This window comes from Rissa tridactyla, chromosome 2 (genome assembly GCF_028500815.1).
Source record: "Rissa tridactyla isolate bRisTri1 chromosome 2, bRisTri1.patW.cur.20221130, whole genome shotgun sequence".
Classification (NCBI taxonomy): Eukaryota; Metazoa; Chordata; class Aves; order Charadriiformes; family Laridae; genus Rissa; species Rissa tridactyla.
Genome location: NC_071467.1, coordinates 124075281 through 124101532, shown reverse-complemented (window position 1 = coordinate 124101532; position 26252 = coordinate 124075281). Strand labels below are relative to the sequence as shown.

The 26252-nt window shown below is 39.7% G+C and overlaps 1 protein-coding gene across 7 annotated transcripts in view; it reads left to right on the top strand.

The window, feature by feature from the left end:
• The window catches only part of RBMS3 (RNA binding motif single stranded interacting protein 3), a 719476-nt gene that overhangs the window by 103595 nt on the left and 589629 nt on the right, over positions 1 to 26252 (top strand). For 5 of the 7 annotated variants that reach the window (XM_054189953.1, XM_054189954.1, XM_054189952.1 and 2 more), the window contains one exon: positions 3435 to 3503. In XM_054189953.1, coding sequence (XP_054045928.1) covers positions 3435 to 3503 — 69 coding nt within the window. Of the gene's footprint in view, positions 1 to 3434; positions 3504 to 21717; positions 21885 to 26252 lie in introns of those variants that run through there. The other 2 variants (XM_054189958.1, XM_054189957.1) reach the window with 2 other exon arrangements.

Here is a 26252-nt window from a genome sequence, read left to right as displayed (position 1 = left end):
TTGCTATGAAAAGTACTTTTTTCCTGCTCTCACTGGGATTCGGAGGTAACCTGGTGTTTCATCAGCATTCCTCACACTCAGTCTTGGGTCTGGCCACGTGCTTGGAGCACATGTTGCGCCTGCACCTACGTCAGATTTTCTCCTCTCATACTGTTGTCTGGGCAGCGGTGTGCAGACCACCAGCTTTCATCTCTCTCTCTTTTTTTTTTTTCATTGTTTCCATCTCAGATACCAAAACCAACATGTCCAATTACCAGTTTTATTGCCTTCAGAAGTACAGTCTACTGTGAAAATTGTTATATCTTTCTAAAGTTTTCCACAGAAGTTCATTGGTCTTTTAAAGTGACTGGTGGTCACCTGCAGCTGTGTGAGTTTAACCTCTCTTCACAGGTGGGGGCAATGAGGAGAAGGGGCAAGGACATAAGGAACAGCTTGGGCAAGCAAGTAATTAGAATGCTCAGCCCTAATTAGTTTTTAATAGTTGGGGAGGGGTTTTTGTATCTACATACAGCCGAGAGACAGCTTGCAGGAAGGAGAAATGAGCTGGGAAGGTAGAAGAGCTAGGTAGAAAATTGGCTAAGAGTGGGGGCTTGCTGGAGGCTTTAGAAGAGTTGAGAGCTTCTTGATTTAGGTGTTTCAAATGATGCTCTTGGTGAGCTCCACAAGACTAAAGGAGTTTATGTCCAGGGCTTGTGCTAAAGTGCTAGTTGTGCTAGAGGGAGAGTCCTTAAGTGTTCTGTGTACGTGCTCCTTCTCTCTTAAATAGGCGAGTGATGAGGAAGGTGATTTTAACTGAAGAAAGTGAAGTGGCTTAGGGGGCTAAATACAGCCCGTGTTCTCCCTGGTAAAACACCTAGTGAAAACGCAACATCTTGAGGTCTCCTTTTTGGTGCCAGCTACATGCAAAAACTATTCATCCAGCAGAGAGTGTGGTCTAGCTTGTGATCTTGGCTGCTAGATGTGAAGGGCTGTACTTCTAGAGGTAGGTTCGTTGTCCAGTTTCTATTGATTGCAGTGAAATAGGAGTGAGAGTGTGTTTGTGTTTGGAGTTTGTTCCTGTGTGTTTATTTTAAGTTGCCTGCCTCAAATATTTTAACTGCCAAGACAAGCAGGGGATGTGGTCTACTCTTCAGGGTTTTTTTTCCCTTAGAACTTGGAGAGAAGCTTAGATGGAAGCATTTTCCAGATCTTTCAGAATCTGCTCCAAATGATCTGATATAGAAACTCCTGTGTGTGAGCAGCGTAAGCCTTTGCTCTATAACCTAATATTTTGATTGCCTTGAAACATGCATGTGATCCTACTCATTGATCTATGAATGGAGGAAAAAAAGGCCTGGGACGACAGGGGAAATAAATGTTGATATTAGACCTTTGATACTACTATTGTTACGTTATTTTTTTTTCTTAAAGTGCCGACCTCTTAATCAAGTTGGAAGATAGAGATCAGCCTCTAAATACTTCTGAGGCTCTGGTCTTTCCTTGTTTGTACAGTTAGACAAAAAATGATCTTCTGCCTTTGTCTTTGGAGGTATTTTTCTGCTGGCTGCCTGGCTTGGGAAGAGTTCTCTTGTTTTTCTGTAATATTGTGGTACTGTTTCTCTGTGGGATATTTGTCTTTTTGGGATGTTCTTGCAACTCAGGTGAGAGAGCTCAAAAGTAGAGGAAAGGTACCTACTAAAAGCAACAGGTGTTGAAGTAACTAATGAAACCAAAGTCTAATATTTATGTGTTTAGACAGGAGGAATATGCAGTTTTTATTGGACAATACTAAAGGCAGACATACATTATATATTAATTTAGAAAACTGAAATCAGCTTTGTGTGCAGTTTGTCTTTTCTGAGGTTTCTATCAAAAGAAAGTGTTATTCTGTTGCATGGTGTATCTGTTTATTAAAAAATGCCTATCCTTCTAAGGTTGTCTAGTAGAAGCAAAATACACTATATAGTAATGCTAATAATTAAACTTGTAAAATAACTGCTTTTTCAAAGACTAACACAAAAGCACAATTACAGCAGTGGCTGTTTCTCATTAGTGGGAATGACATGCCAGCTTTAGAATACATAATGATGTATAAGCCCTAGTGGTTATAATTGGCATAGAAATGTACTATATCCTTGGGTGTTAAAAGCCATAAGCTATTTATTTTCATGCTTACAAAGAGTATACTACACTGTGGTATAAATCTCACATGGATTGTCTTACTTGCATTTTTTCAGTATAATTTATGTCCATATGGTTCAAATATGAATCTGTCCCCCTATTAGCATCCTGCTGGTGACATAATGTACTGATAAATTAGTATCTCATGTCTGAAAAGCCTGTTTGAATTCAGAGCACGTGAGCAGGTAGCTTAAATCTACCTGATCTTCACAGATAGCCTTGCAGTCACGTCACAAGGCTTCTGCAATACCTAGGCTGACACAATATAGTAGCGAGATGTTTGCAAGGCATTTGGCTACTGATTGTGGTGTGTGGTGTTCTGGGGTTTTTAGAAGCACCAAATTCATATCAGTGGAGGGTGGATTTGGAGGAGCTGTGTTATGCCAGGCTCTAGCCTAAACTATGAGTAAATGGTGTAGAAGTTTGTGTTATAGAATAATTTTGAAACTGGGGATAACGTGTATCAAAATAATTGGAGGTGTTCTACAAGACACCGTATTGTATTGATTATTCTGCAATATCAAAGGCAGTTTGATTATAAGGTCTGTATGTGACACACATGATATGGAAATATGATATGGATATGAAAGTCTTTTCTTAGTGCTATAGAAAACAAATATAGGGAACTGGGTGAAAGAAATATAAGGATAAATCATGAATCCCTGTGTTTTTTCTTCAAAAAGAAGTTGGTAAATAACTAGTCTCTCTTATTACCTATTCAAAATATATCCAAGTTCCTTTTTTGAGTAAGGTGAAGTGATTATGAACGAAAAACTTTGATTTATTTCCTATGAGTTAAGAACAGCTTCTATAAAAACTAGTATGAAGTATGGAATGAAACATCACTATGAGTTAGGGAAAAATACAGATATAACTTCTCAGAACAGGCAGATTAACCCCTTTAATGATGCCTTTCTAGAATAAATGTGAATTTAAAGCATGTTTGCTTCACCTGAAGGGTAGTGGGTGAAGGGTAGTGCTTTGCAGCCCCAGTTTAGGTTAGGGCTTAGCATTTAAATTAGCAATCTAGGTGACAAGCAGAAGTTGAGGTGAAAACTGAGGTTCTGAGGTCCAAGGCTGAACAGAGCATTGGTAGCAAATTCAGCAAGCTTTCATCTCTGTGATTTTAATGATACTGTATCATATTTATGGTTTCTTGAGGGTTTTGCTTAAGATTTTTTTGCTATTGGCGTTTACATGGTTGAGATTGGTAAAGCTGACTGTGTGTATGACGGGTGTTGGTGAATATTTGACATGTCTATCTTACTTTGCAGAGAACTACAGCCAACAAGACTTCTGGTGCTCCTTCTTACAGCAGATGGTCCAGTTCACAGCCTCATCAGGTAATATGCCCTTGTCAAAAAGGATATGATGCTCAGGTTGACACACGCTTCCTTTTAAAATTAATCTGTGGGGAGATCTGAGAGTGTTATCTACCTGCATTAGCTCAACTAGGTCACGCTGCTCTCTGAGGTTGTTGCAGGATATCCTGTGGCAAACTGTTAGATGCAGCTGCTGCTCATGGAGGAGCTTGTACAGCTGTGACTCCTCTAATGCAGTGGTGCCTCTCGGTGGGTTGTCAGGGATGGTTATTATGGCTGGATCCCCCTACCCTTTGCATCCTGTCACTTAAGCTAGAAGTGTGTTTGACTGATGCTCTTTGGTGTGAGGTCGTATTCTCCCATGTGTCACTGCCCACCTCTGCCCAAATTTTTTGTGCTGCTTAAAACAACTGGATTGTGAAGTGGTTATGATGGCCAACATTTTCAGGAAAAGTTGTTATAAACCCGGACTGATGCTGGAAAGCCATTCACTGGTAGCCAGTAAGCAATATTATTGTTAAATGATTTTTTTTCAATAAGAATTTGAATGTTATTCATTATTTCTGTTACTTTATCAAAACCAAGAGACTTTTTTGATTATAGACAAGGACGTGGCTTGCTTTGTAATCAAGGAACAATGTATTTCAACTAAACAACTTCCTCTTTAAAAATTCTTTAAAAATTCTTCAAATGCCTGTTCAGTACTGATTGTAATAACACTTTTTTTCCCCCAACCTCTACTTTTGTTTCTTTCTGACCTCTTTCTACCTTCACTTCCTCTAAAAAAAAAACAACAAAAAAAACACCAAACCAAACCCCCCCCCCACACAACCACAAAACAACCAAACACCACAACCCAAAAAACCACACAAAAAACAACCCCAAAACAACAAACACCCACTCTTCGACACTATGAAAAATTTAAGTTCTCCTGGTGAGCAAATCCTTGATCTGATGTGCTGGATTTTTCCTTTTCGTGAAGGACATCTGTATACTAAGAGAGGAAACATCCAATTAGTGAAAATTTGGCCTCAAAAAATAAAGCCAAAGAAACTATGAATTTCATCTGTATTCAAATTAGGATGGGAAAGAAGGTGGCTAAATGCTTCACGGGCTGTTAGCTGCCTATTTCACCATCCTTCCAGTCTTAACAGTTCTGCTTTCACAAAGTGTTGTAAGAGTCTTGTGCCTCCTCCATATAAAAGTATGGGGGTTTTGCTTGCTAAGGTTTCCCGGTTTTCTTTTCCTTTCACTTTTTGAACATTGAATTTGCACTGATTTCACTGGGGGGAGAGGGGGGTGTGGTGGTGTGTTTTTGTTTGTTTTTTTTTTTTTTAAAAAAAAAAGTAGTCAGAAGGCTAATTCTTTCCAGTGGTTATTGCTTTCCCCATCCTAGGGGATCAGATGGTGAGCAAGAAAAAGTTACCACTAATATGTACAAGGCTGAAACAGCAATGAATGTTCCTCTTTTTCTGTGTGTCTGCAGTTCCCCGTTAATGGGAGACACATTCCTAAGTCAGGAGGAAATCATCCTAACAAATCATATGAAATGCACTTCACACTCTACACACTTGATTTCCTTTTTGAGAAGGGAGGAGAAGATAAGTACATAATAAAGATTGTTCGTAGTGTTACACCTCTGTCAAATCACGAGCAGAGTTGACGGATTAACTATCAGGAATGTTATTTGAAAGTATGTGTATGTCTAGACCGTTCAGCATCTGCAGGAAAAAAAACTGTTGAACTGTATTAAAGCATGCCTGTGGTAACTTCCCTCCACCTATGTTGTACCCCACACATTTTAATCTCATCTTCCTTTGTCATTTACACTCTAATATTTTCTGTTTCATCCTATTGTAAGCTTTTGTCTTCTGTGTTTTGGGTTTAATAAGCTTATAAACTTGCCTCACGGATATTACAAATACCAGTACCAACTGTGAGGATGTATAGCCATGCCGCTGTTCAGTTTGGGAGGCCTGAATACTGCTGTGCACCCTCATGAGCTGAGTGGCAAAATATTTGTATTGGATCAGAGATTTGTATTCAGCCTTGCAACTTGCCAGCATCTATATATAGTTTATTTAAACATTTTTTGAAGATGGCCTTCCAGGAAAGAAAAAGATTAAAGTTCAAATTCATATTGTCTGCATTTTCTTCAGTCTCATGCAGTAAACCCAGTGAAGGCTTTTCCACATACATATTACAAGAATCCATACAGAAACCTAATAGAACTACACGGCTGAGACCTTTGATGCATCTAAGAAACGTTAAAAGTTAAATTGATTTCCTCCTTCCCTCCCCAAGTTTTCTTTTTTTCATTTCCTCTATCAGTGTGAAGCTTGAAGGCCCATTGGGTGAGAGATTTGAAAGGGTTCTGCAGGTGGGGTCAATGAGTCACTGAAAATAACACATTTTTCACTGACTTATTTTGCTTCGTGCTACCCAGACATGCTTATATTTTTGTATTGGATAAGCTGAAGCGTGTTTATCTATCTCAAATATGCTATCTGGGGAAGGTTTTTAATAAGCTCTTATTAACTCATTGCTCTCGTGGACATGTGGAATTTGTGTGCTCAGGTTTTTTGATGTGAAGCTGGTCAGAGAATGTTGATTTTTTTTTCTTTAATTTTTTTTTCCTGCCCCTTGAGCCTGGGAAAGTGTCTTGTTGCAGGGGAGGTGTCTTTAAAACTTGATTAAGAGGTTCCTTCTGACTGCCCTGGGAAAGAGGCATTACTACCTGCTTCAAGCTAGCTTTTTTCAAGCATTCCACTTTCTCAATGTCAGAATAAGAAGCCAGTAGTCTAAAAGGCTGGTCTTTTTTGGAGCCAAGGAATTAATATATTTAATTAAAGGACTGGGGGGATGGGCTGGAAAGCCAAACCAAATCTCATGTTCTGAACTGGTATCCATGGAGCTGTGTTGGACCTTACTGCCTTCAGATGCACTAAACTGGCTTGAGGGATGGAATCAAGAAGATACAAACTGATGCTAATGAGCTGAAATTGCCTACACTGCCATTCTTGGCTAGTGGCATCACTTGATGTGTGAAGAAGTCTGCAGCAATTTTGTGAGAAGCTCTGCAGTGAACTTAGTCCTTCCGTGGCACTCTGAAGACTGTGTGTGCTTCCTGAAGTGCAACTGGCTCTTACTGCTGATGAAAATGAAGGTGGAAGTGGCACTTTATCAGGCACGATGATATAGCTGATTTCTACTGTGATGCTGCTTTTGCTGAGTGGGATGGCAGCCGAGGCAGTGTGTCTTATAGTGATGTCTATCCATGTGTAGGACAGTCTATCTCTTATTAGGAATCACAGGTACAGAGGCAGGTGAGACACAAGGCACACAGTAATGCCGCTCAGCTGTCCCTAGAAGCGGTTTTAACACTAACAACTCGCTCATTACCAGTAACGGCTTGAGAGCTAAGGGCTAGGAACTATTGGGGTGGTGTAGCCAAAGTAGATGTAAAAATGAAGAAAAAAAAAAATTAATTTTGTTCCTTAATAAAACAGAAGAAATGCAGTATTTCAGATGTCAGCTTAAGGTTAAGGTTGAAAGAAACCATAGGTGAAGTGTCCTAAAAGAAAGAAGAATGGGACAACAATCCTCCTAACTTGCTTATGTCCTTGCTGTTGATGAGAGGCAAAAAGTGAGTAGAACCTAAACGGATCTCACAAATAAATCCACTTTGTATGCAAGCAGAAGACAGTGATACCTTCCCTCTGAATGATTGAGATGGGCTGTCTTTTCCTGCTCATTGGCACGCTAGGGAGATGGTCAAGTCTGACCAGTCATTTGGTCCCTACCGTTGGCTGGCATCTCTGTGGCAATATTCCAGGTCTCTTGCACAAGGGTTGTTAGCAGGAGTATCTTTAGAGATGCTTAGATTATATTACATTCTAGAAATACATGAAAGCATCTTTAGTATCAGGTGCTAAATGAGCCTGAGGAATAATTGGTGTGTCTTAAATGCCATTAAAAATAATATAGAACATTTCAGCATCTTTCCCATACCCGTATCTATTAGCAAGACATTAGCTTAGGAGCTAATGAAGTAAAAATGCAGAAAGTGAAATGGTGTCCAATGGGCTGCAGGATAGGAGGACTCTCAGCTAAACTTCCATAATGTTCCTCTGTCTGGCTCCACTGCCGCTTTGTTACAGAATTACTGCTCTGACTTCCTGGTGTTGGCAACACAAGCTTGTTGCTTGCTTGCAGATACTCTAAGCTTTGTCTATTGCTGAACTTGGCATCAGTGCCTTAATTAAGGTCAGAATGTGTTTTTTCTTCAATATCCTGCTCTTTAAACATAGAGATAAGTACTATATTTTAGTACCCAGTGATTAGCAGTTTTCTTGGAGGAATCAGAACAGCCAGTGGGTGTTGATAAACATCTAGTGTAGGATCTAAATTTTAAATAGGCCAACTCTTCTACCGCCCATGTGATAGTTTATAATACAGCTTCTTCATGATTGAAATGATGGAAATACCATTCAAGAAGACAGACGCAGGGAAGGGTGATATTCCAGGTTTACTGTAGCAGCTGTTTCACTGAATTCCAGGTCAGAGATTTCAGTATGTGTAACTTTGCTCTCTTGCTTCCTCCCCATTATGCGTGTGTGTCCCCGCTTTCCCCTTGCCTTGTTTTTGCCCTTGTATTCTTCCTGTATAGCTGTTGGAGCAGGAATGTGTTGATAAGCAGGTAATTATACGTAGTTGTCAGTTCAGTAGTCTCTTTCACAGTGCATGAGGTCAAAATGAACCTTGTGATCAACCATTCAGTATGAGAGTAGAGCATTTATTTAGCTTTAAGAAGCCATTCCAGGTATGGCTGCTGGTAGTAGTTGGGATTGTTGCAGGCTACTCATATGCAAAATAACAGGGACCTGCAGGTGGAATTCATCACTTGTTAGAGCAGGGAGATGGGTAATGGTGAGTTTCCTTTATGGGATCTGACATGCTACCTGAACACAAAGGTTATTGGAGCACTTGTTAGCAATGGCTTGGGAGATCCATTCCTGGAAGTGACTTTTCCTTTAAACTGGTTGAAGATACCTAGTTCTAAATACTATGAAGATGCCTGTATGCAGCTGTTTTGAATCTTCTTTGTTGCTTTTCCCTTCAGTGTCTCAAATCTGACTTGGAAAAAAGTTAGTATTGAGAAAGTCACTGTCTCCCTGATGACTCAGCCATTTGCTTTTCTGCTGAGAACTGCAAATTGTGGCAGTAAACTTTAGGTTAAGTGCCTGTCCAGTAGAAAATGTACTGAGAACACCAACAATTTTCCCAGAAGCCACTGAACAGCTGTCAAATGGCAACAGCGTTCCTTCACTGTTGACCTAGGTTTGAGCTGCACCAGTCTGCTCATCTAAATGAGAGTGACTTACTCCAACTACTAGGGTTAAACCTTATTATAAAGGTCAAATGAGATCTGGCAACTTTCCAAAAGCAGACCAGACAACCCAAGCCACAGAAATATGTTACTGCCTCCTGGCACTTGGCGTATAACCAAAAAACTGTAGCAAAATTCAGTGGGCTTAATCAGAGTTAATGAGGGAAATTTGTCAGTTTTGCAATAAATTGAGTATAAAATCCCTAAATACCTCCTTTCCATAATACATCTTTTCAGAACTATGCATACCTCTACACCATAAATCATCATAGTTTCACAACATTTGAACTTGGTTCTCATTGCGCTTTGATCCTAGTTACATTTGTTTTTAAATCATCTTTGGGTAAGCACAAGGAATAAAATCAAATATGGAATGAAAAGAACACCAAAGCTCTTAATGGTTTTTTGACATGTTTTCAAATGAACTCACTGAATTTCAACAAGCCTCTGTTAGGCTTACCTAAGATAATTCTCTAAACTTGAATTTGAGGTGGAGGCAGTGCCTTGAAGTCAAGTTTAGCTAGCTAAACACTTGTTGCAAGACATGATGTATAAAAGAATTATTATACTTTTAAGTTCACTGAAGGATTGGAAAAATCAAATATCTGTGGTCAGTACTCCAAGCTTGCTGCTCTTACAACATCCATAGTATGTGCCATGTTATGCATATTATGTGTTTGTGGGATTTTGTCTGCTATTAATAAAGTCTGATCCACATAGTCGGTAGCTAAGTCAAGTACAACCTTGACTAATAGACCTTTTGTTTTCCTTGTGCGTCTTGCCTCTTGTAGCATTTGTTCATTTTGTCTGCTAAGGGTTGTTGGTTTCTTCCAGTCAACTGGAAACCTGGTGTTAAAGGCTCTGCTTGACTCCAAAGTTTGTAACATCTGTGGGCCACTGCTTCTAGCATGATGCTTTCAGTAAGGCATCAGAAGGGAAGATTGAACCTGGCATCTGTTTTCTAGAACAATGGGAATCTGCAGCCTGCTCTGACAAAGCCAACTTCACCAAGGTCATTGTCAAGGGCAGAGCAGACCTGTTAATCTCTGTGACTGCTATGCAAGTAACAAGAGAGCGTGGCACAGTGGGTTGGCTGCTCAGTTAAATGCATAAGTACAGCAAGATGTGTAAGCTATATTTATTGTATGAAGGTAACTCAGCCAAATGAGACTCGTGAGCTGTTGTATCTGTTGCTAAGCAAAGGGCAACATAAACTTAGCTTTGAAGAGCTAGGGTGTTTTTAAGCAAAATAAGAAGGGAACTAGAAAGGAAACTGATTTCTTCTGGTCAGTGGCAGAATATGAGTAAATGCACATAGTGTTATTGAAGTATGCTACCTGTTGTGTTGGCAAGATTACCAAGGAGCCTACTGAATTGAATTGAAAGCTGTTTTGCAAGATGCAAGCAGGATGAGACCCTGTGCCTAGAGGGAAGCAATAGCACTAGATAAGGTCTAACCCCATTCTTTCTCTTGCTGCCTGTGGAGAAACGCTTGGTGTCTCGTAGCATCAATAGTCTTCATCCTGCTATGTTAGCTGTTGTGTATCTTTAGAAAGACACTAAAACTTATGTTTAAAAGCAGGACTTATGCTTCATGGGTTAGTGTAAATGACAAAATGCAAGTTAACTGTCGTCTGCAATCTATCTAACTGGTCCCTCTAGACCACTATGCGAGTTGGATATATATCCCTCACCAACATGGGGTTTGGGCATTAGTTCCCATAACACAACAGCTATGTGGGTCTAGTATTACAATACTTGCAAGTCTGGAGAGCTCATGCTTTGCAGAAGCTATGACAACCGAAGTCCTAGTAAACTAATTATGTTAAATTTCTCCTGGTTATGATATATAAATATAAACCTGAAACTTTAGGTGTAATGGTTATGGAAACAAAAGAGGACTCTTCTACAAGTATTGTGTTTTTTTTCTCTACAAGTGTGAGAGGAAAATATAACGGGTTTTCTTTCTGATCATTACTCAAAGTCAGAGATACCATTGGTATTTTGTTGCACTTCCAAGTTGAGGTTCAGAAGATTCCATCTATAGCCTGGCTAATCTTAAAATCAGCATGCAGGGGAAAAAAGCTTTTGTTCTGAACAATGTTTTGAAACAGCTGCCATAACAGAATTTTTTCTAGACCAGCTAACTTTTTTTTTACTCTATTCACTTGTTATGCAATTCTTTTTGATGACAAATACCAAATGAGTATATTATGCTAAATGTCTCCTTAGGTGTGCTCAAGATTGCCTAGAGAAGTGTGTGTGTTGGGGATGAGGGGAAGTAACAGCATTTCTGATGACATCCATAGACATCAAACACTTCCAAAAAGTATCTGTCAGCTGCACTTATTTTGTTGCTCGGAACTATTTTTTTTTTCTAGAAAGAGAATTTTATAAGATTTAAAAAGACTGAAACCAAAAGGGTTCTACTAACTTTAAACCAATGAAATAAAAATTTTCCCTGTGTCACATCTTGTATTGTCACTGAAAGCTGCCCTACCTCTTTTGGAAACCTCACTTCAAAACTGTGGAGAGTCAATTTGAGAACTTCCTGGAATGTTCCTCCTGTAAGTCTTTTGCCTGCTGTTCTTAGTGGGTGAAACTTCTTGATAGTCTGTCTGTGAATGCTGACTGCTCCCTGTAACTTGGCCTATTTTGACCAAATTTGGTGAAGAAATGGAAGAGTGCAACTTTCTTGAACCTTCCAGAGATGTGAAGTTTCTATGTGAATCGTAAGAGCACAGCAGAGGAGAGGGGCTGGTAATGCCACACCAAAGGAAACATGAGATCACCCTTCACTAACCATTGGGCAATTCACGGGGGAAAATGATGTTAGGGATCCCCTAACAATGGGGCAAAAACTGTGTCTTTTGTTGTTGGTGTCTGTGTTTTTTCAAGAATGAGGCTAAACTTTCTGTCCTGTGCAGATTTTCTGGTTAAGGGATGAGCTCACCCCAGAGCTTAAGGAATAATTCAATTAAAGTCAATCAGCTGCAAGACACATGTACGTTCCCTATCAGGCTTAATTAGTTTTGTTGTTCACACAGCTACACAGTTGAATTGTAACACAATTCTATATTGGATTGATTGAGTTCAGAACTCTTTAAATCTGAGTCTTTTAAGGAAACTATCTCCTTGCTGCATCTAGCAACATTATTCCTGACTCTTCTCAAGGTTCAGATCTTGCCAGATAAACTTCAGATAATATTGTTTGAAGCAGCACATAATCTTACAGTGGGTTCTTTCCATTACGCTGTCTGTAGTATCCCTGATGTGCGCGTGTTGACTAATAGCAAACATCAACAAAGGTTTTTACACATGAACATCTTGCCTCATGTTCTATTAAATGTATCATTTGATACCTTCTGTTGCAGACGTCTTGGTTTTGACTTTGCTATGACATCTTCTTAAAAGAAAAAGAAGCTGCCAGCAGATGATGTTTTAACACTTGTCAGCAATTCGTCATGATTCTTCATACTTCAGATTTAATTGTTCTTGGAATGAACAGTTCGGAGAGACTTTTTAAAAAATTCTGCTTTCTGGTTAATGCAATCAATTTGATGCAAAAGATAATTAGTATGACAAGTTGCAGCCTACACGCGTACTACTGTGTCCCCCCTACTTTCTTCAGTCTTCCACTGTTTTTAAAGATTGGAAAGATAGGTGGGAGCAGAAAAGTTTAAGTTATTTTTAGGAGACTTTTGCCCCCCTGTCCTATTATTTAAAAGTAACAGATGGACTCTGCTCTTTGTGCGTCTCATCTTTCATACTCCTGAAGCCTTAAACCTGGAAAGGAAATGCAACTGAGGGACCATGGCTGGATCCACCATCAGCTGCACTAACAAAGGGGTTGATGATTTTCCAGAGCAAACATTAGCTGAGGGGTAGGGGTAACCTTTGGAGGAGAAACAGCTGGCATTGAGCTGTGTCCAGGGGCAGGTCTGGGGTTGGGTTGGGGACATGTCTAGGGAAGATGGTCAAATCAAGGCTGGTGGTATAGAACTGTTTTTCTGTCTTTCTAAACAAGGTCCTGACGAAAAGTTCTCTTAAAACCTTTCACCTTTCCTATCTTTCACATGAAAGACAACAAAGCTGGCTGATGGATTGCTTTAATAATCTAAATGATGATCGTTCTGTTTGATAATTAACCATGCAAATGTGAAAGAAACAATTGGTGGATCAACAAAAATAGATCTGCAGGCTACATTTGGGGGAATAGCTGAAAAAGCTAATTTGGTTATAAAGATAGGTTATGCTTTGTAATGAGAAACGACAAGGCATTTTGCTGCAACTGTCATGGAAACTTTCGAGCTTCTTTATATAGTCTAATTTAAAATGTATTTACCCTGTAGCGATGAAATTGCAATCTATGTATGAATCATAAAAGCTGGAGATGGAAAATACCTCTTGAACATATGGACCAGTTCTTCAACAGATATAATTCAGTTTAACTCAAAGTCAGAGAACAGATATTGTCTTTCTTCAAAGTCAATTTGTCCCAGGTTGTTTGTATGCACTCTTTCTAGAGACTCTTGATCTAATCTTGGAGCTGGTACTGGCTAAGAATCTTTCATTAATTAGAGATCTCATACTTCAGTTTTACTTCAGCATTTTGTGAGCTCTGCTGTCTACTACATGTCTCTACGTAAGCTTTGAATAGTCACTGAACATTGGTAAAATTCAGTTATATCAAGATGTTTAGTAGTCCTCAAGTTTCAGGGCACAGATTAGTTGCCTACTGAGTTAAGATCTTGATTGTATGAGTGCTCCTTTTTTGTTCAGTCAAGCTATGTTGATATTTGAAATCAAACTGTACTTCTCAGAAAATGTTTGCCATTCTGTATTAACAGTGAATCAGTTACTCACAGGTTAATGCTAAGCATTGGTGGAAGTTATCTAAAACACATAAATGTGGCGGTAGAAAGAAAACGAGACTTATGTCAGCAATTGAATTCAGCGTGAGGTTGTTCAGGGTGATTGTCTCCCGGCATATCTAGAGATCCTGTGTCATCCTGATGACCAGCTTTTAGACTTAGAGAAAAATTCTTTGTGAACTTATTGATGTGTTCCTAGCAGAAACTAGTTATCTCACCCAAATTCACCAAAGCTTGCATTACTCTATCTTATCCATAGTTTGGTATCCTACTGAAGAGTTCTGTTTCCAAGGTCCATGATGATTATCTGTAGTACCCTGCAGTTCTGCCATTGTCTGAGAACATTTTGTTGAGTGACCATCACCCTATCTATGAAGCGGGCTATCAGCTTTGACTGGGATTATTTTAATAAGCACTAATATTCCACACATTTTGGGCATAGGATTGTTAAAAAAGCCAAGGGCCTACAAATAACTTAAAGTTCACTGGTGTTGGAGGCTAGGACCCTAATTCAAGTCTAAATGAAATATTCAGCTTTTCTAAGAAAGAAGCTGAAATTGGGATAACGTGGGTAAAGAACTAGATAATGCAATTCTGTATAAGCTTGGCTTAGATTTTGTCATAAATCCACTGTATTTCTTGTTTCAGCTGTAGTGGATGTGAAAGATGAGTATTAATGCGGCAGGGGAAGATTTGCACAGGAGTACAAATTTGAATTAAACCTTCAAAAAACGAAGGAAAATCCACTAACAAGCTATTGAAAAAGCTAAAGTAGTAAAAACAGAAAGCCTATAGGCTTCAATGGAAACAAAGTTGTGATCAACAATGCAAGAAGAACTTGACTCTAACAAAATAAGCAGTTTTGTTGCTTTCTTTTGCTATTAAGTGTGAATGGTGCTCAAATGGGGAAAGCATCTGAACTGCAATGAATGAGTGACAGTGCCTCGATCACTGAGATCGATTGGAATTCCTCTTCATGCACAGGTTAAAATGGAGATGTTAATTGGATAGTTGCAAAATTAAGAAGGGAAAACTAGAATATTGTGTGTAGGTTGCCAACATACCCATCCAAAACTTGTAGAGGCAAATGAATAACCTGTCAGAATATGATAACGTGTCTTAGACTTAAGGCACGTGAACTTTCTTTTCATGGTTTACATTTGTGGGCAATGAAAGTAGTAAGCAAAATCGTGCTCTGTGCCTCCATAACCATGGCTGACTAAGGAGTAGGGGGGAGAAAAATGTTGTTAATCCTCCCAGTGACTTTTAGATGAGTGTCCCTAGACAAAACTCTAAGCCACTTAGAACAACTGAGCGCTATTGTGTCCTGCAGTACAGTGCTTGCTTATCCTGCTTAAAGATCAAGCTCTGCTTGTGTCCATCTAATAGGAATATATTGAATCTTGCATGGAGTGCGAGCAGGACTTTGATCAATATTGCACGCACTTTAGTTGAGGACCTACAGCAGAGGCCCTACACTTAGAAAAACAATTGAAGTAGGTCTTGGGAACACTTGACAGAATACATAAACAGATGATGTTATGGTCTCAGTGGAAATCTAGCTGTATTGAACTGAAAATAGACCATACAAGGAGAAAATTGAAGAATACTTAGTCCTTGTAGTAGGACGCCCTATGCAGTAGGCCAGCAAGCTCTGTTTGTATTCCTTCAGAAAACAAAACTACAACAAAACTATCTCCCTTGAAGAATGTAGAACACCTCCCCATACTATCCTGTGAACTTCTGAAGGAGTTTCTCTGTCTTACTGAGTGAAGTATACTAGGGGAATCTGATATTAAAATTAAAAGTGTCAATTGGCTAGAAGAGGACATTGCAGGAGTTGTTCGTGAGATCTTGCCTTTCTTTAGGGCAAAGCGTGAATCCTATAATATAATCCTAAAATAAGCATATTACCCCCAAGCTTCAATCACCTGTGTTCCCTGTTCTCCTGTGCAATGGGACAATGCTTGTATCAAACTACTATGTATTGACAAACTGTGGGTTGTGAAGCATTATCTGAGCTGGATGTCATCTCATGTTTGTTTGTATAACTTTCTGCACGTTGATTTCTATCTAGAAATGTTATGCCAAAACACTTATTTTGGAAAAGTAACTATGGAAAATTAAGGGAAAATAGTTCTGATTTAGGCCAAGATAAACAGCCAGTTCAGAATGGAAGGCTTTCCATGCCCGTTGGCTACTTGTTTTCAGTTCTAGTAACCAGGCCCAAGTCTTTTATCACAGTACAATAGTCTGGCATCCTTTGATTTCAGCCTGTTATTCAAATAACTAAATTGCATTCTGAAGTAGACACTTACTTTATCTTAAGCTTTGGTCTTCTTAAAACCCAGAGTCTTCTCCTAACTTATCTTTCGCCTTGTTTCTTCTGTGATGTTATTTACCCAATGTAGGATCTCAGAAGTTTTATAGATACTAAGTAGTAGTGGCTGTATCAGGCTTTGCAGCACAAGTATTAATATGAAATCCTGCCTATAATAATGGTCATAAAACTGTTGATACAGCTGCATTAAGAAGTATGAGAGATAAATCATGAAAGGCCATGTGTTTTGTCTGGTATGGGAAGTGTCCATGAACTGGAGTGTTCTCATGTCACAGTTCAGTGGTTACTCTACTGCCAGAACTGTTTCAGAGTTCCTTATGTTTAAGATTTAAGTGATTATTTTTTGTCTTCAGTGAGAAAGCTTTTATTTAGGGACTCAAAGGCTGGACTAATTTTTTTTTTAAATTCCTTATGTACTTTGCCCCACTACAGTATAGAAGCATCTGCAGAATGAATTTTGAGTCTTTCAGTCTTTTTCCTATGTTGCTCTTATAATAGGATCTAAGAACCACTCCATTTTGGTCCTTGAATACAATACAACTATCGCTGTTGGTTGGGCTTGCTTAAGAGCTACAGGTAAACTAAACTGAAACCACCAAACTTCCAACTTCAGCTTATACTTTGTCACTTGTCTTGGAGATGTTGAATATGATGCCAGTCTCCGAGAGAGGTGCTGGGGTCATATATATTGAACTTGCAACTAGCAAGGATACTCATTAAAAACTCTTCTGTAATTTAGGAGTGACATGAGGGCATCTTCTGATGGAAGGTGAGCATCCGCCTGAACTCTGTCAAGGAATTATCAGACTCCTAGGTAAAAGTGGTATGGATCCTGCAACATACTTGGGTTTCAGGATTAAAAAGTCTGGCTGGAGTCATTCACTGATGGTGCCTAAAACAGACTGAAAAACTCACTAAATCCTCATAAGACGAGGAAAGGAAATTCTGTGGATTAATAAGATGTTGAAAGGGTAGGAAAAAAAGTATCCTTTTCCACAGTAGGGAAAAGTTGCCATTGGCATGCAGTTTGGATTGATTCTTGCGCCTATCATCAGTACATTCCTAAAAGATCTGAAAAAGTGGAATAACAGTGAGATTAGCAAATAAAAAGTGCTTGGGCAGAGTAGGCTGACAGCTCAACTGCACTGAGAAAAGTTTTAAGTGTATAGAATAAGTTATGTGGCAAAAAATAATAGAGAATGCATCTCTTGTTCTCTATGACTTCTCAAGAGCCCTCAAGGCAGTGATCAGGCAATCCGTTCCAGAACAAAAGGAAGACAGTTCTCATGGAAGGAATAAACAATACAAGGGGCTCACTGCCGTGTGGGATTGTGGATGCAGAATGTATGGATAGGTTCAACATGATTAAACAAGACCTGGCAAAAAAGTTTACTGAGGTGTATTCAGCATAATGATGCGTATCTAACTTTTGGCTCTGAAAGTTGTCCATTTAGTAGAGGTCAAAAGACAAGATTACCCACAGTATCTCTCCAGGCTTGCACTGTTTCTTGCACCTTTTCCTGAAGCAGCTGCTACTCTCTGGACTGGAGGAGTATAGCACCCACTTGGACTTTCACCCTGAATTGCTACAGCTGTTCTGTTGTTACTTAAATGCGTGTTGTGTGCTGTATCCCCAAAGTGAATGCTGTGTTAGGTTATAGAGAATAATTTTCACATGTAGGGCAGGCCAGCTCTTCCAGCTTCTGCTGCAGTGTGGCAATAATCCATCACCATGGTATATTGCATTTGTGTCGATATAGCAAAAAGAGAAGTAAGCATCGCACAGACCAAGTCTCGAGCAACTTAGGGTTTTCTACGTCAAAGCCACCGATTCCCACAGGAGATGAGGGGTAAGTGAGGTAAAATGAGCATTCAGAAAGTGCTGGAGAACTTTGGGCTCCGCTTGCTAAAAGGCCTCCAGTTGAGCACTGGGACGCTGCTCAGCTTTGCTTTCCCTCGAGCTGGTGCCTGCAGAGATTTGCTAAACAGCCACAAACTCAGGAAGAGCGGGGGGAACACCACAAACTTTCCAGTGGGTTTTTTTCTTGCTGCTTTTTGTCCTGCAACTTCTTGTGGTTTCTCAGTCAGTTAAAAAATTAACTGTAAGCTGCTTTCTGATGATTTTATAGGAGAGCCAAGGCTCCTGTGTTTTTCAGAGCTGACAGATGCATTTGCAGCTGAACTGGCTCTTGAGGGAGGCTCATTCCAGTGTCTGCCACAAGGAGGCAGAAGCATTAAATCTTAAAATGATTTTTAAACTCGGTCCTTGATATGTATCTCAGTTCATTAAAACCGTGCTTGGGAGCATCTATAGCTGCTTCTGATGTACACAGACGATTGCAAAGAGGGAAATTTTGCAGGGGAGAATGCAAAGCATCAAACAAGTTTGTGTGTATGTGGGGATTTACTTGGTGTTTTGATGGGTTGTAAAAAAATTGTTACAAAAACGTATCAGCAACAATTGAAACAAAGGCAACCCCCCCCCTCCCCCCCCGACCAGCACCAGTCATGTGACAGTTTCCCACCGATTACATTTCGTAGTTATCACTTTTGGTCACTTTCCGTTTGCAGAGGCAACTCTAAAGTCCAGATCAGTGACAGTGACACATTAACATTGCAGTAATTGTATTTTCAAACATGCCTGGCTTCCTGTTCAGCTAATATGTTGCTTACTCAGCTGCTTGTGGTAATTTAGAAACGCAGCATGGTATATTCTTGTTTCTGGACTACCTTCTTGGTGAGGATGTGGTCTGATTGCACTGTGATAATTCTCTTAGAGGAAAGCTATAGAGAATTTTAAAAAGTGTGAGTGGTTTAATTGAGTCTGATCCCTGCGCAGTGGTACTGAATGCGAATGAAATCCCACTTGCATCCTGGTCAACAGAGTATTGAAAGCTTGACGGTGGTTTATTGTATATGCTTTTTATACTCAGTAATGCCCGTGAAAGAAATGGAGAAGGTGAGGCAAAATTCAAAGTGAAAGCTGGTATTTTGTCCTTAATTCAGCCTGCTTTGCTTAAGTATCAAAGCACATACGGCAGAAAGGTCACTCGGTTATCTGAAACAACTGCAGCTCAATACATACCTGAGCATAATAGAATTTGTTTAAGGACATGGTATCATCCATAATGTCAGATGTCCTAGCTGTTACCATCTGTGTCAGACTTCGTCTAGCTGACTGTAAATACAGATCCTCTGCTGTGTGCCTTAGACCGCTAATCTCAGTTAATGTAAGTTAGTTCATGTGTTGAAATCCACTTAAAAGAGAAATTTCTTCCTGACTAAAAATACGTGTGTAAGGAAAACCTCTTCTGCCTGTAAAGGGATGTTGCAGTCTATTGTATAAAGATGTATTACAGGTTTAAATTACAGATTATGACACTTCAAAGGTGCTTTTTGATACTCTTGCAGCAATCAGACAGACAGTCACAATGTTCCTGTGGCTTAGTGGCTTACAACTAAAAAGGAAGGAAAAAGGCATTTGATAGCCGATCTGCATTTCTGTAAAACAGCATATTGTTCCGTTATCATCCTGTATGCAACCACAAATGCATATTGCTGAGAGCAGGCTTGCGCTCCCCCACGTCTGCTGCAGTGCACAAGCAGCGTAGTGGAGATCGTGGAACGCAGTGTGCTGCGCTACGTGGGGCTTGTAACCTTCATATGCTACAAACACTGTCTTTATATTGCAGCAGCATATTAAGGACATGTCTTTACGCAGCCCAAGGCTTGAATTTGAGATCACATCATCTAGCTTCTGCTCTAATTAGTTATTAAGTACATTGGACATTTTCATGCATTAATTAATATCAGTAAGACTGTGTACAAGGTGGTAAGTAAATAAAGCATCAATGTATTTACATTTTTTTTCTTGGGTACTGTATATAGCCAAGGGGTGGTTATACCTACTTATAAATGGGGAGATTTTTGATTTTGTTTCAAGCTTAACAGAAGTTTTGGATTGAAAATAATCATACACTTCTAGTAAAACAGCTTCAATAAAGTCCAGTTTCTGACCTAAAATTATTTTCTTCTCACTTTTTCAGATTAAGGGCAGCTCTTTTTTTTTTTCCCCCAATTGTTATTTTCAATTTATTCATTGTTAAACATTAAAAGGGAGATAGCCAAAACAGTTTAACATCCAGATGCTCTCCTTTGCTTTGCATGCTTTCTCATGTTTTCATCAAGTGCTTCCAGAAAAAAATAATCTATGGCATGTGTTGTTCTGCCATAGGCCTTACATATTGATAAACTTGTCTCCTGTGAGATCTCTGTCAAAGACACTTGGGAGCATAAGATAAATGCTTTATATATATAAGCTGTTTAATGTCCTGTTACAACCAGTAAGATCTACGTTGTCCTAATAATGCAAGCAATCACTTAACCTTTTTAGCAACTCACCTTTCTTCTGCTGTATTTAGAAGGGTTGTTCTTGCGCATCTCAGCACTTGCAAGCCGTCATGTGTGTTTGGCAGATGGCAGAGAAAGTGTCTTATTGTCACACAGAAACTGCCTTACGCTCGCTTCTTCTGCTGTTGCAGTGCTTTATCAGCTTCTTCAGATAAGAATGGCCTGCCACACGTTTTCTTTCTCATCTTGAACAGTCATAACAATTTTAACTGCTATTCAGTTTTGCCATTTGACTGACTTCTGTGTTATGGAAACGATGTGTGATATGCCTGACTTCCCATTTCCAGGTAACTCGCACAAAGACAAGGGAGCCTAGTTTACCGTAATGATACTTCACATTTTCAGATTTCGTGGCTGACCAAATGGTTCATTGCCTTGATTACAGTGGTCACTGAGGTAATGTCTGACAGGTTTTGTTTTTTTTTTAGTTCCCAGGTGTCTAGATAATAGTCTGTGATAATGATGTTATTGTGTGCTTTTTGTAGTGAAGCGGGTGATTCCTACTACGCTTTAAAATGTGCTGTGTCTTTCAGCATGGCTGTAGCCTGTTGCTTAGTCTGGATACCCCAACGCACATCAGAGCTCTGTGTCGGGTCTTGAACAGTCATGGCCCTGCTGGGGAATGCACTGTATCTTTAGAACCCCCAGATAAATGTGTCTATTGCAGAATAACTCCCACATACTTCTGAGAAACTTTTAAAAAAGTATTTTATAGCGTACAGCCAAAGTGTTTTGTCTTGCTGTGTGTCATACTGAAGTATTTTTCAAATCACCTTGAGAGTTAAAATGTTCTTGAGTATCAAGCTTTTTCTGCAGGGTCTGACTATGCAAGTGGAATTGATATAAATTTTGCCTTGTATATCTCTTCTTAAATTTTTTATTTTATTCCTATCTGTTACCTTGAAGTGGTCTGAAACTGGTTCAACAGTTCACGTTCTCGTTCAGATGCTATGCTTTTCTGTCACAAGACTGTCTTGTAGAAGTCAGCAATATATCCCTTGATTATTTTTCCCTTGTAGTCGTGCTAGCAGTGACTTTAGTCTAAAGTCCTCTCTGTCGGCGATACTTCCCATGCACAACTTCCCACTCTTGAAATTTATTCCAGTGGTATGGTGCGAGTCTAACTATTTGCCAGATTTTTTTATTTTTTTTTTCCATTTGGACGATCATTTGTTCACTTAGCAGAAGTGACCTTGGCATGAAATCTCTGGACACTGCAAGCTGTGGGAGTGTGTGAGCTGAAAGATCCCTTTTTCTCCCTGAAGAATCTCAGGACTGGGATGGCTTTTTAGCACAGTTTCAGTGAGACCCAATTCTTTCTGACTACTAGATAACTGCAGCACGGTTTGCAGAGTTAAAAACTTCAGAAGATGTTACAGCTTATAAAGGTAAACAACTTTTGAATTTACTTAATCCTTTTAGGGAAAGATGTGTGCTGTAATGCTCATACCTCTTCAGGTAACAGTGCAATCTTTGGGTGGATAACAAGTGTGTGGCCCCATATGTAGTTCTGCTGTCAATTGGAGATTCATATTGTTTTTCTTTTGTCTTGTGTTTTACTTCCCTGTCTGTTTCTAGCAAAGAGCTGAAGATGCAGTTCTGATCTCCATTGCTGTCTCTGTAGCCATTTACTTGTGTTATCTGTTTTGTGCCTGTTACAGACAAACATGTCCTTGGTATTGATACTAATCTGTGATTTAAAACTGCTCTCATTCTTTTTAGTTTTGTCATGTGCATAAAATATTTAATCTTCTGGGAATGCCTGCTTTCTTGCTGCTGTGTGCTTTCCCTTGGTTTGCAAGGATAGGTATAATTTTCTTGTCATAGTTATTAGATTTGATTCCATATGTAAAGTCTTTCCTATGAACTTTGTCATAGCTTTTCTCTACTGTACTTATGTGTTTCATTTCTGTTTAACTATTTTACCTTGTATCTTGTGCAAACTCCTTATTTTTTCCTTCTTTTTTACACTTTTCCTGTTCTACTCGGTAAATTGTTTGTATGCCTGCTTCCCCAGCTTCCTGGAGTTCAGTGTGAACTTGTTTGCTGACATTTCCCAAGTCTATAATTCTTGGAGTTACTGTAGCCTCTTCTGAGTTCTGTCTTCACAACTATGTATCTCTTGTCCTTATTATCAGTTGTCAGAAATAATTTTTCCTGAAGTGTTCATTAGGATATGTTTTTACTGTGGTGTAGCTTTGCAGGAGACCTGAAAGCCAGAAAATACTGCCCTTGGCCACTACGCATACAAGCCACCTACAACTATTGCAGGCAGTGCCTTTCTCTCTTCAGTTCCTCTCAGCTGTGCTTCCTTCTTTGCCTCTGGGTACAGCTTTATGTCTTCTAATAACCTCCTATATTTGGACATCTGGGAGGTTCTCTCTTCAGAGTCATCTCCTACCACTCCTGGAAACAAAGCTCAATGTGCTTGTGTTTTAACTAGGCCATGATCATATGGCTTTGGTATTCCTGGCAGGTTTCTAACCTGGTGTTATGTGTCACAGTTGCTTCTGAAATTCACATGGATGCTCTCATTGCCCGTATTGCTTGGGAGGAGAGTGCAATTCCTGATAGGCATTTAAATCTTGCACTAAATAAAGTTGGTAGCATTGCTTACAGGCCTGTTTCAGAGAAAGCTCTTTTAAAGGCTGTCATTCTCGGAAAGGTGATCCTTCTTTTTTTTGCTCACTGTTTGGAGGTCATCTGTCCCATCATGACTTCAAGCAAGAGATGAGACCAGTGTCATGCCAGTTTTGGTGCTAGTAGTACCTCTGCTGCTTGACCAAGGTGGCCAGTGAGCAAACAATCATATTCTAAAGCTTTGTGGAAATTCCTGATTCTTGCAGTCTTCATGGAAGAAGGTGTGTTCTCTAATGAAGGCACTATAAGGTTTTTTTCAGACCTGCTCCACTGGGTGACCACAACAGAACTAAGTCTAAAATGGAGGCTGAGAAATTAGCAATTTTTTTGAGACCATGCGTTGGTTTTTCTCCTTCCAGTCCTTCATTTCCTCCTTTAGACCTGCTGAAATGAAGCCTCAGATTCTGACACTCAGCAACCCACTTAGTCTAAACCACAGGATAAGATGGGGCCTTCTAAGCTAAGGGAACACCAGTTGTCTCTTTCTGGAGACTTTTTCTGACAGGCCCGCTATATCCAAGTGGAATTATAGAAAAACTTGCAAACTGTTCCTCCACAGCAGTTTGCCACTGGAGGCAGCTGGTAATCAAAAAAAGCTCACAAGAGGAAGCTTGAAAGGGCTGGAGTCTTAACAGCCTAATTTCCTTTTTTGTTTGTTTTTCTTCTTCTTTTCCTGCACTCCACTAGCAGTAGGCATGAAAGCTCCTGCCTGCCTTTCTGCCCTCGTTGGGAATTACCCATTGATAATTCTTCAGCATGCACAAGGTTTTTATCCTTATAAAAGCCTGTGTTTCTTCCTCATATCTCAGTTCCCTGTTAGCACCTGCTACTGGTGACCTTGTAGAAGGGCCTGAGAACTCTACCCCTCTCTCTCTCTTTTATCTTTGCCCACTACCAGTAAATCCTGCTCACGGAATGAGCTGAGCCTGAAACATGCCAGGAACAAACTGTACAAAATCCTTTCTGACTTGACCAGAGACTGGTTAGGCTCTTCAGCAGAGGAAACAACTAGAGCTGGTATCTGTGCCCAGATGTACTTTCTTCTGCCTCACCTACACTAAGGCACCACTGCTAAGCTGTGCTCTTGCTGTTGGTGGAATCTGTCTGCAGCAGCCCATCTGTGAGGAGCAATCAAGAAATGTGAGGTTCTTTGAGGTGATGCTGCTCTTTCTTTGATCTCTTGGGCCTTTATAGTTTAATGGTAGTTTGAACTGTAGAGAGGAGGAATTGGCCAAAAAGTGCTTTTGCTAGGGAACTGTGAGCATGCAGATACCCTCTGTGAAATTCAACACTTCTGCTCATACAACTTCGTATCTCAAGTTGTTTGACTTTAAGTAGTGTTGGTCCCATAATACACTTGCCTTTTGAGGAGGGAGGAGAGAAGGGGTCTTCCAGTTCCGCTGATAAGTATTGTTAGCAGATACCACCTAACACTTGTATTTCAGGCTTCCTTGTGTTATAATGTATGTTTGTAGACAAATACTGTTATAGTCCTTCACCTTCCCCAAGGAGCTCTAGTCAAAAATAAAAGATATTCTTTTGAGAATAAATATCTTCAGCATAGATACTGACAAAGTGCTTGCAAGGAATACCTAGACAAGAGCTTGTTCTAGTTGCAAGTGAAGAAGGCTGAGGGGAGACCTTATTATGGCATACAAGTATCTAAAGGGTGGGTTGAAGGAGGATGGTGCCAGACTCTTTTCATTGGTTCCCAGTGACAGGACGAGGGGCAACAGGCACAAGTTAGAACATAGGAAGTTCCGTTCAAATACATGGAAAAACTCCTTTACAGTGAGGGTGACAGAGCACTGAACAGGCTGCCCAGGGAGGTTGTGGAGTCCCCTTCTCTGGAGATTTTCAAGACCCGCCTGGATGCAGTCCTGAGTAATGTGCTCTAGGCAATCCTGCTTTAGCAGGGGAGTTGGACTAGATGATCTCTAGAGGTCCCTTCCAACTCTGAAGTTTATGTGATTCTATGATGTGTACCTAGAGAGGAAAAGCAGCTCTTGGCCCTATTGCTCTCCAGGCAAGGATTGGGTTTCAGTTGGATTTGGGGAGATGAATTTTTTGGGGGCTAATATTTGTATATGTTCCTGCCATCATATGCGCTTTGGAAACATGATTCCTCTGAATATCTGAGAAGGCAAATATGTTGAGTGACATACTTGCAGAGGGTTTCTAGGAATTACTCCTCTCTAGTGTTAAAATGTGCAGATGGTTTTGACAAGCTCCAGTTATGACTAAGAGTATTGTTACACTTATTGTCCATCCTTTTAACAATTTAAAAAATTAGGAGTTTTTTTTCCTTTTCTGATCAAAAGGTATAATCTACTGATGAATATATCTGCATATATATCAATCTGCCCTAACACAGATCTTGTGCGACATCGGTTGTCTTTGTTGAATGTTTACAGCATTTTCAGAACTCTTGATTTCTGACTTCTAGCATCCCTCTAAGAACTGCCTTGGCTTTCCCTCCCATTTTATGTTTAACATGTGTTAGAGGCAAGACAATGAAATGTTCTTTTTTAATCTCTTCCCATATGTGTTTTGTGGTCCCTTTTCAAATACCTCCTGAAAGTACAGTTCCTGGAAAACTGCAGTTTCTTCTGCTAAGAATCTGTTTTATCTTCATTCATGTGATTCTGGTGATTGTAAATATAGATCTTGGTTTCATTCTATTTTTTTTTCCTGTTTTATTGCTTTTCTCTTTAAATATGAGGTAGTGGGCTGCATGCATGAAAGAGTGGATGTGTCTGCCTTCTGGCCTATTTCTAATGCACAACTTGTTTTGACTTTTTTTTTTTTTTAATATGTGAGATGTCAGCATAGCACCCCAAGAATAAGTGAATATGTGCTATATTGACCTCTCTGGCTGAGCTATGAAGGCCTGATCTTTCAAGTATTTTGATGTATAGTGATCCTTAGTGTCCTGAGCAAACTTACAGTCTTGGCTGACATTACTGGCAAACGTTAAAGTCAGGGCTGTTCCTTGCATGTGTTCCTGTTGAACTCAATCTTTGTCCGCCACCCCCATACTGACTCGATTGCTATTTCTAAGATAGGAACATGCTAAGATACAGACCACTAACTAGTTAAATAGTCTAGCTTTTTAA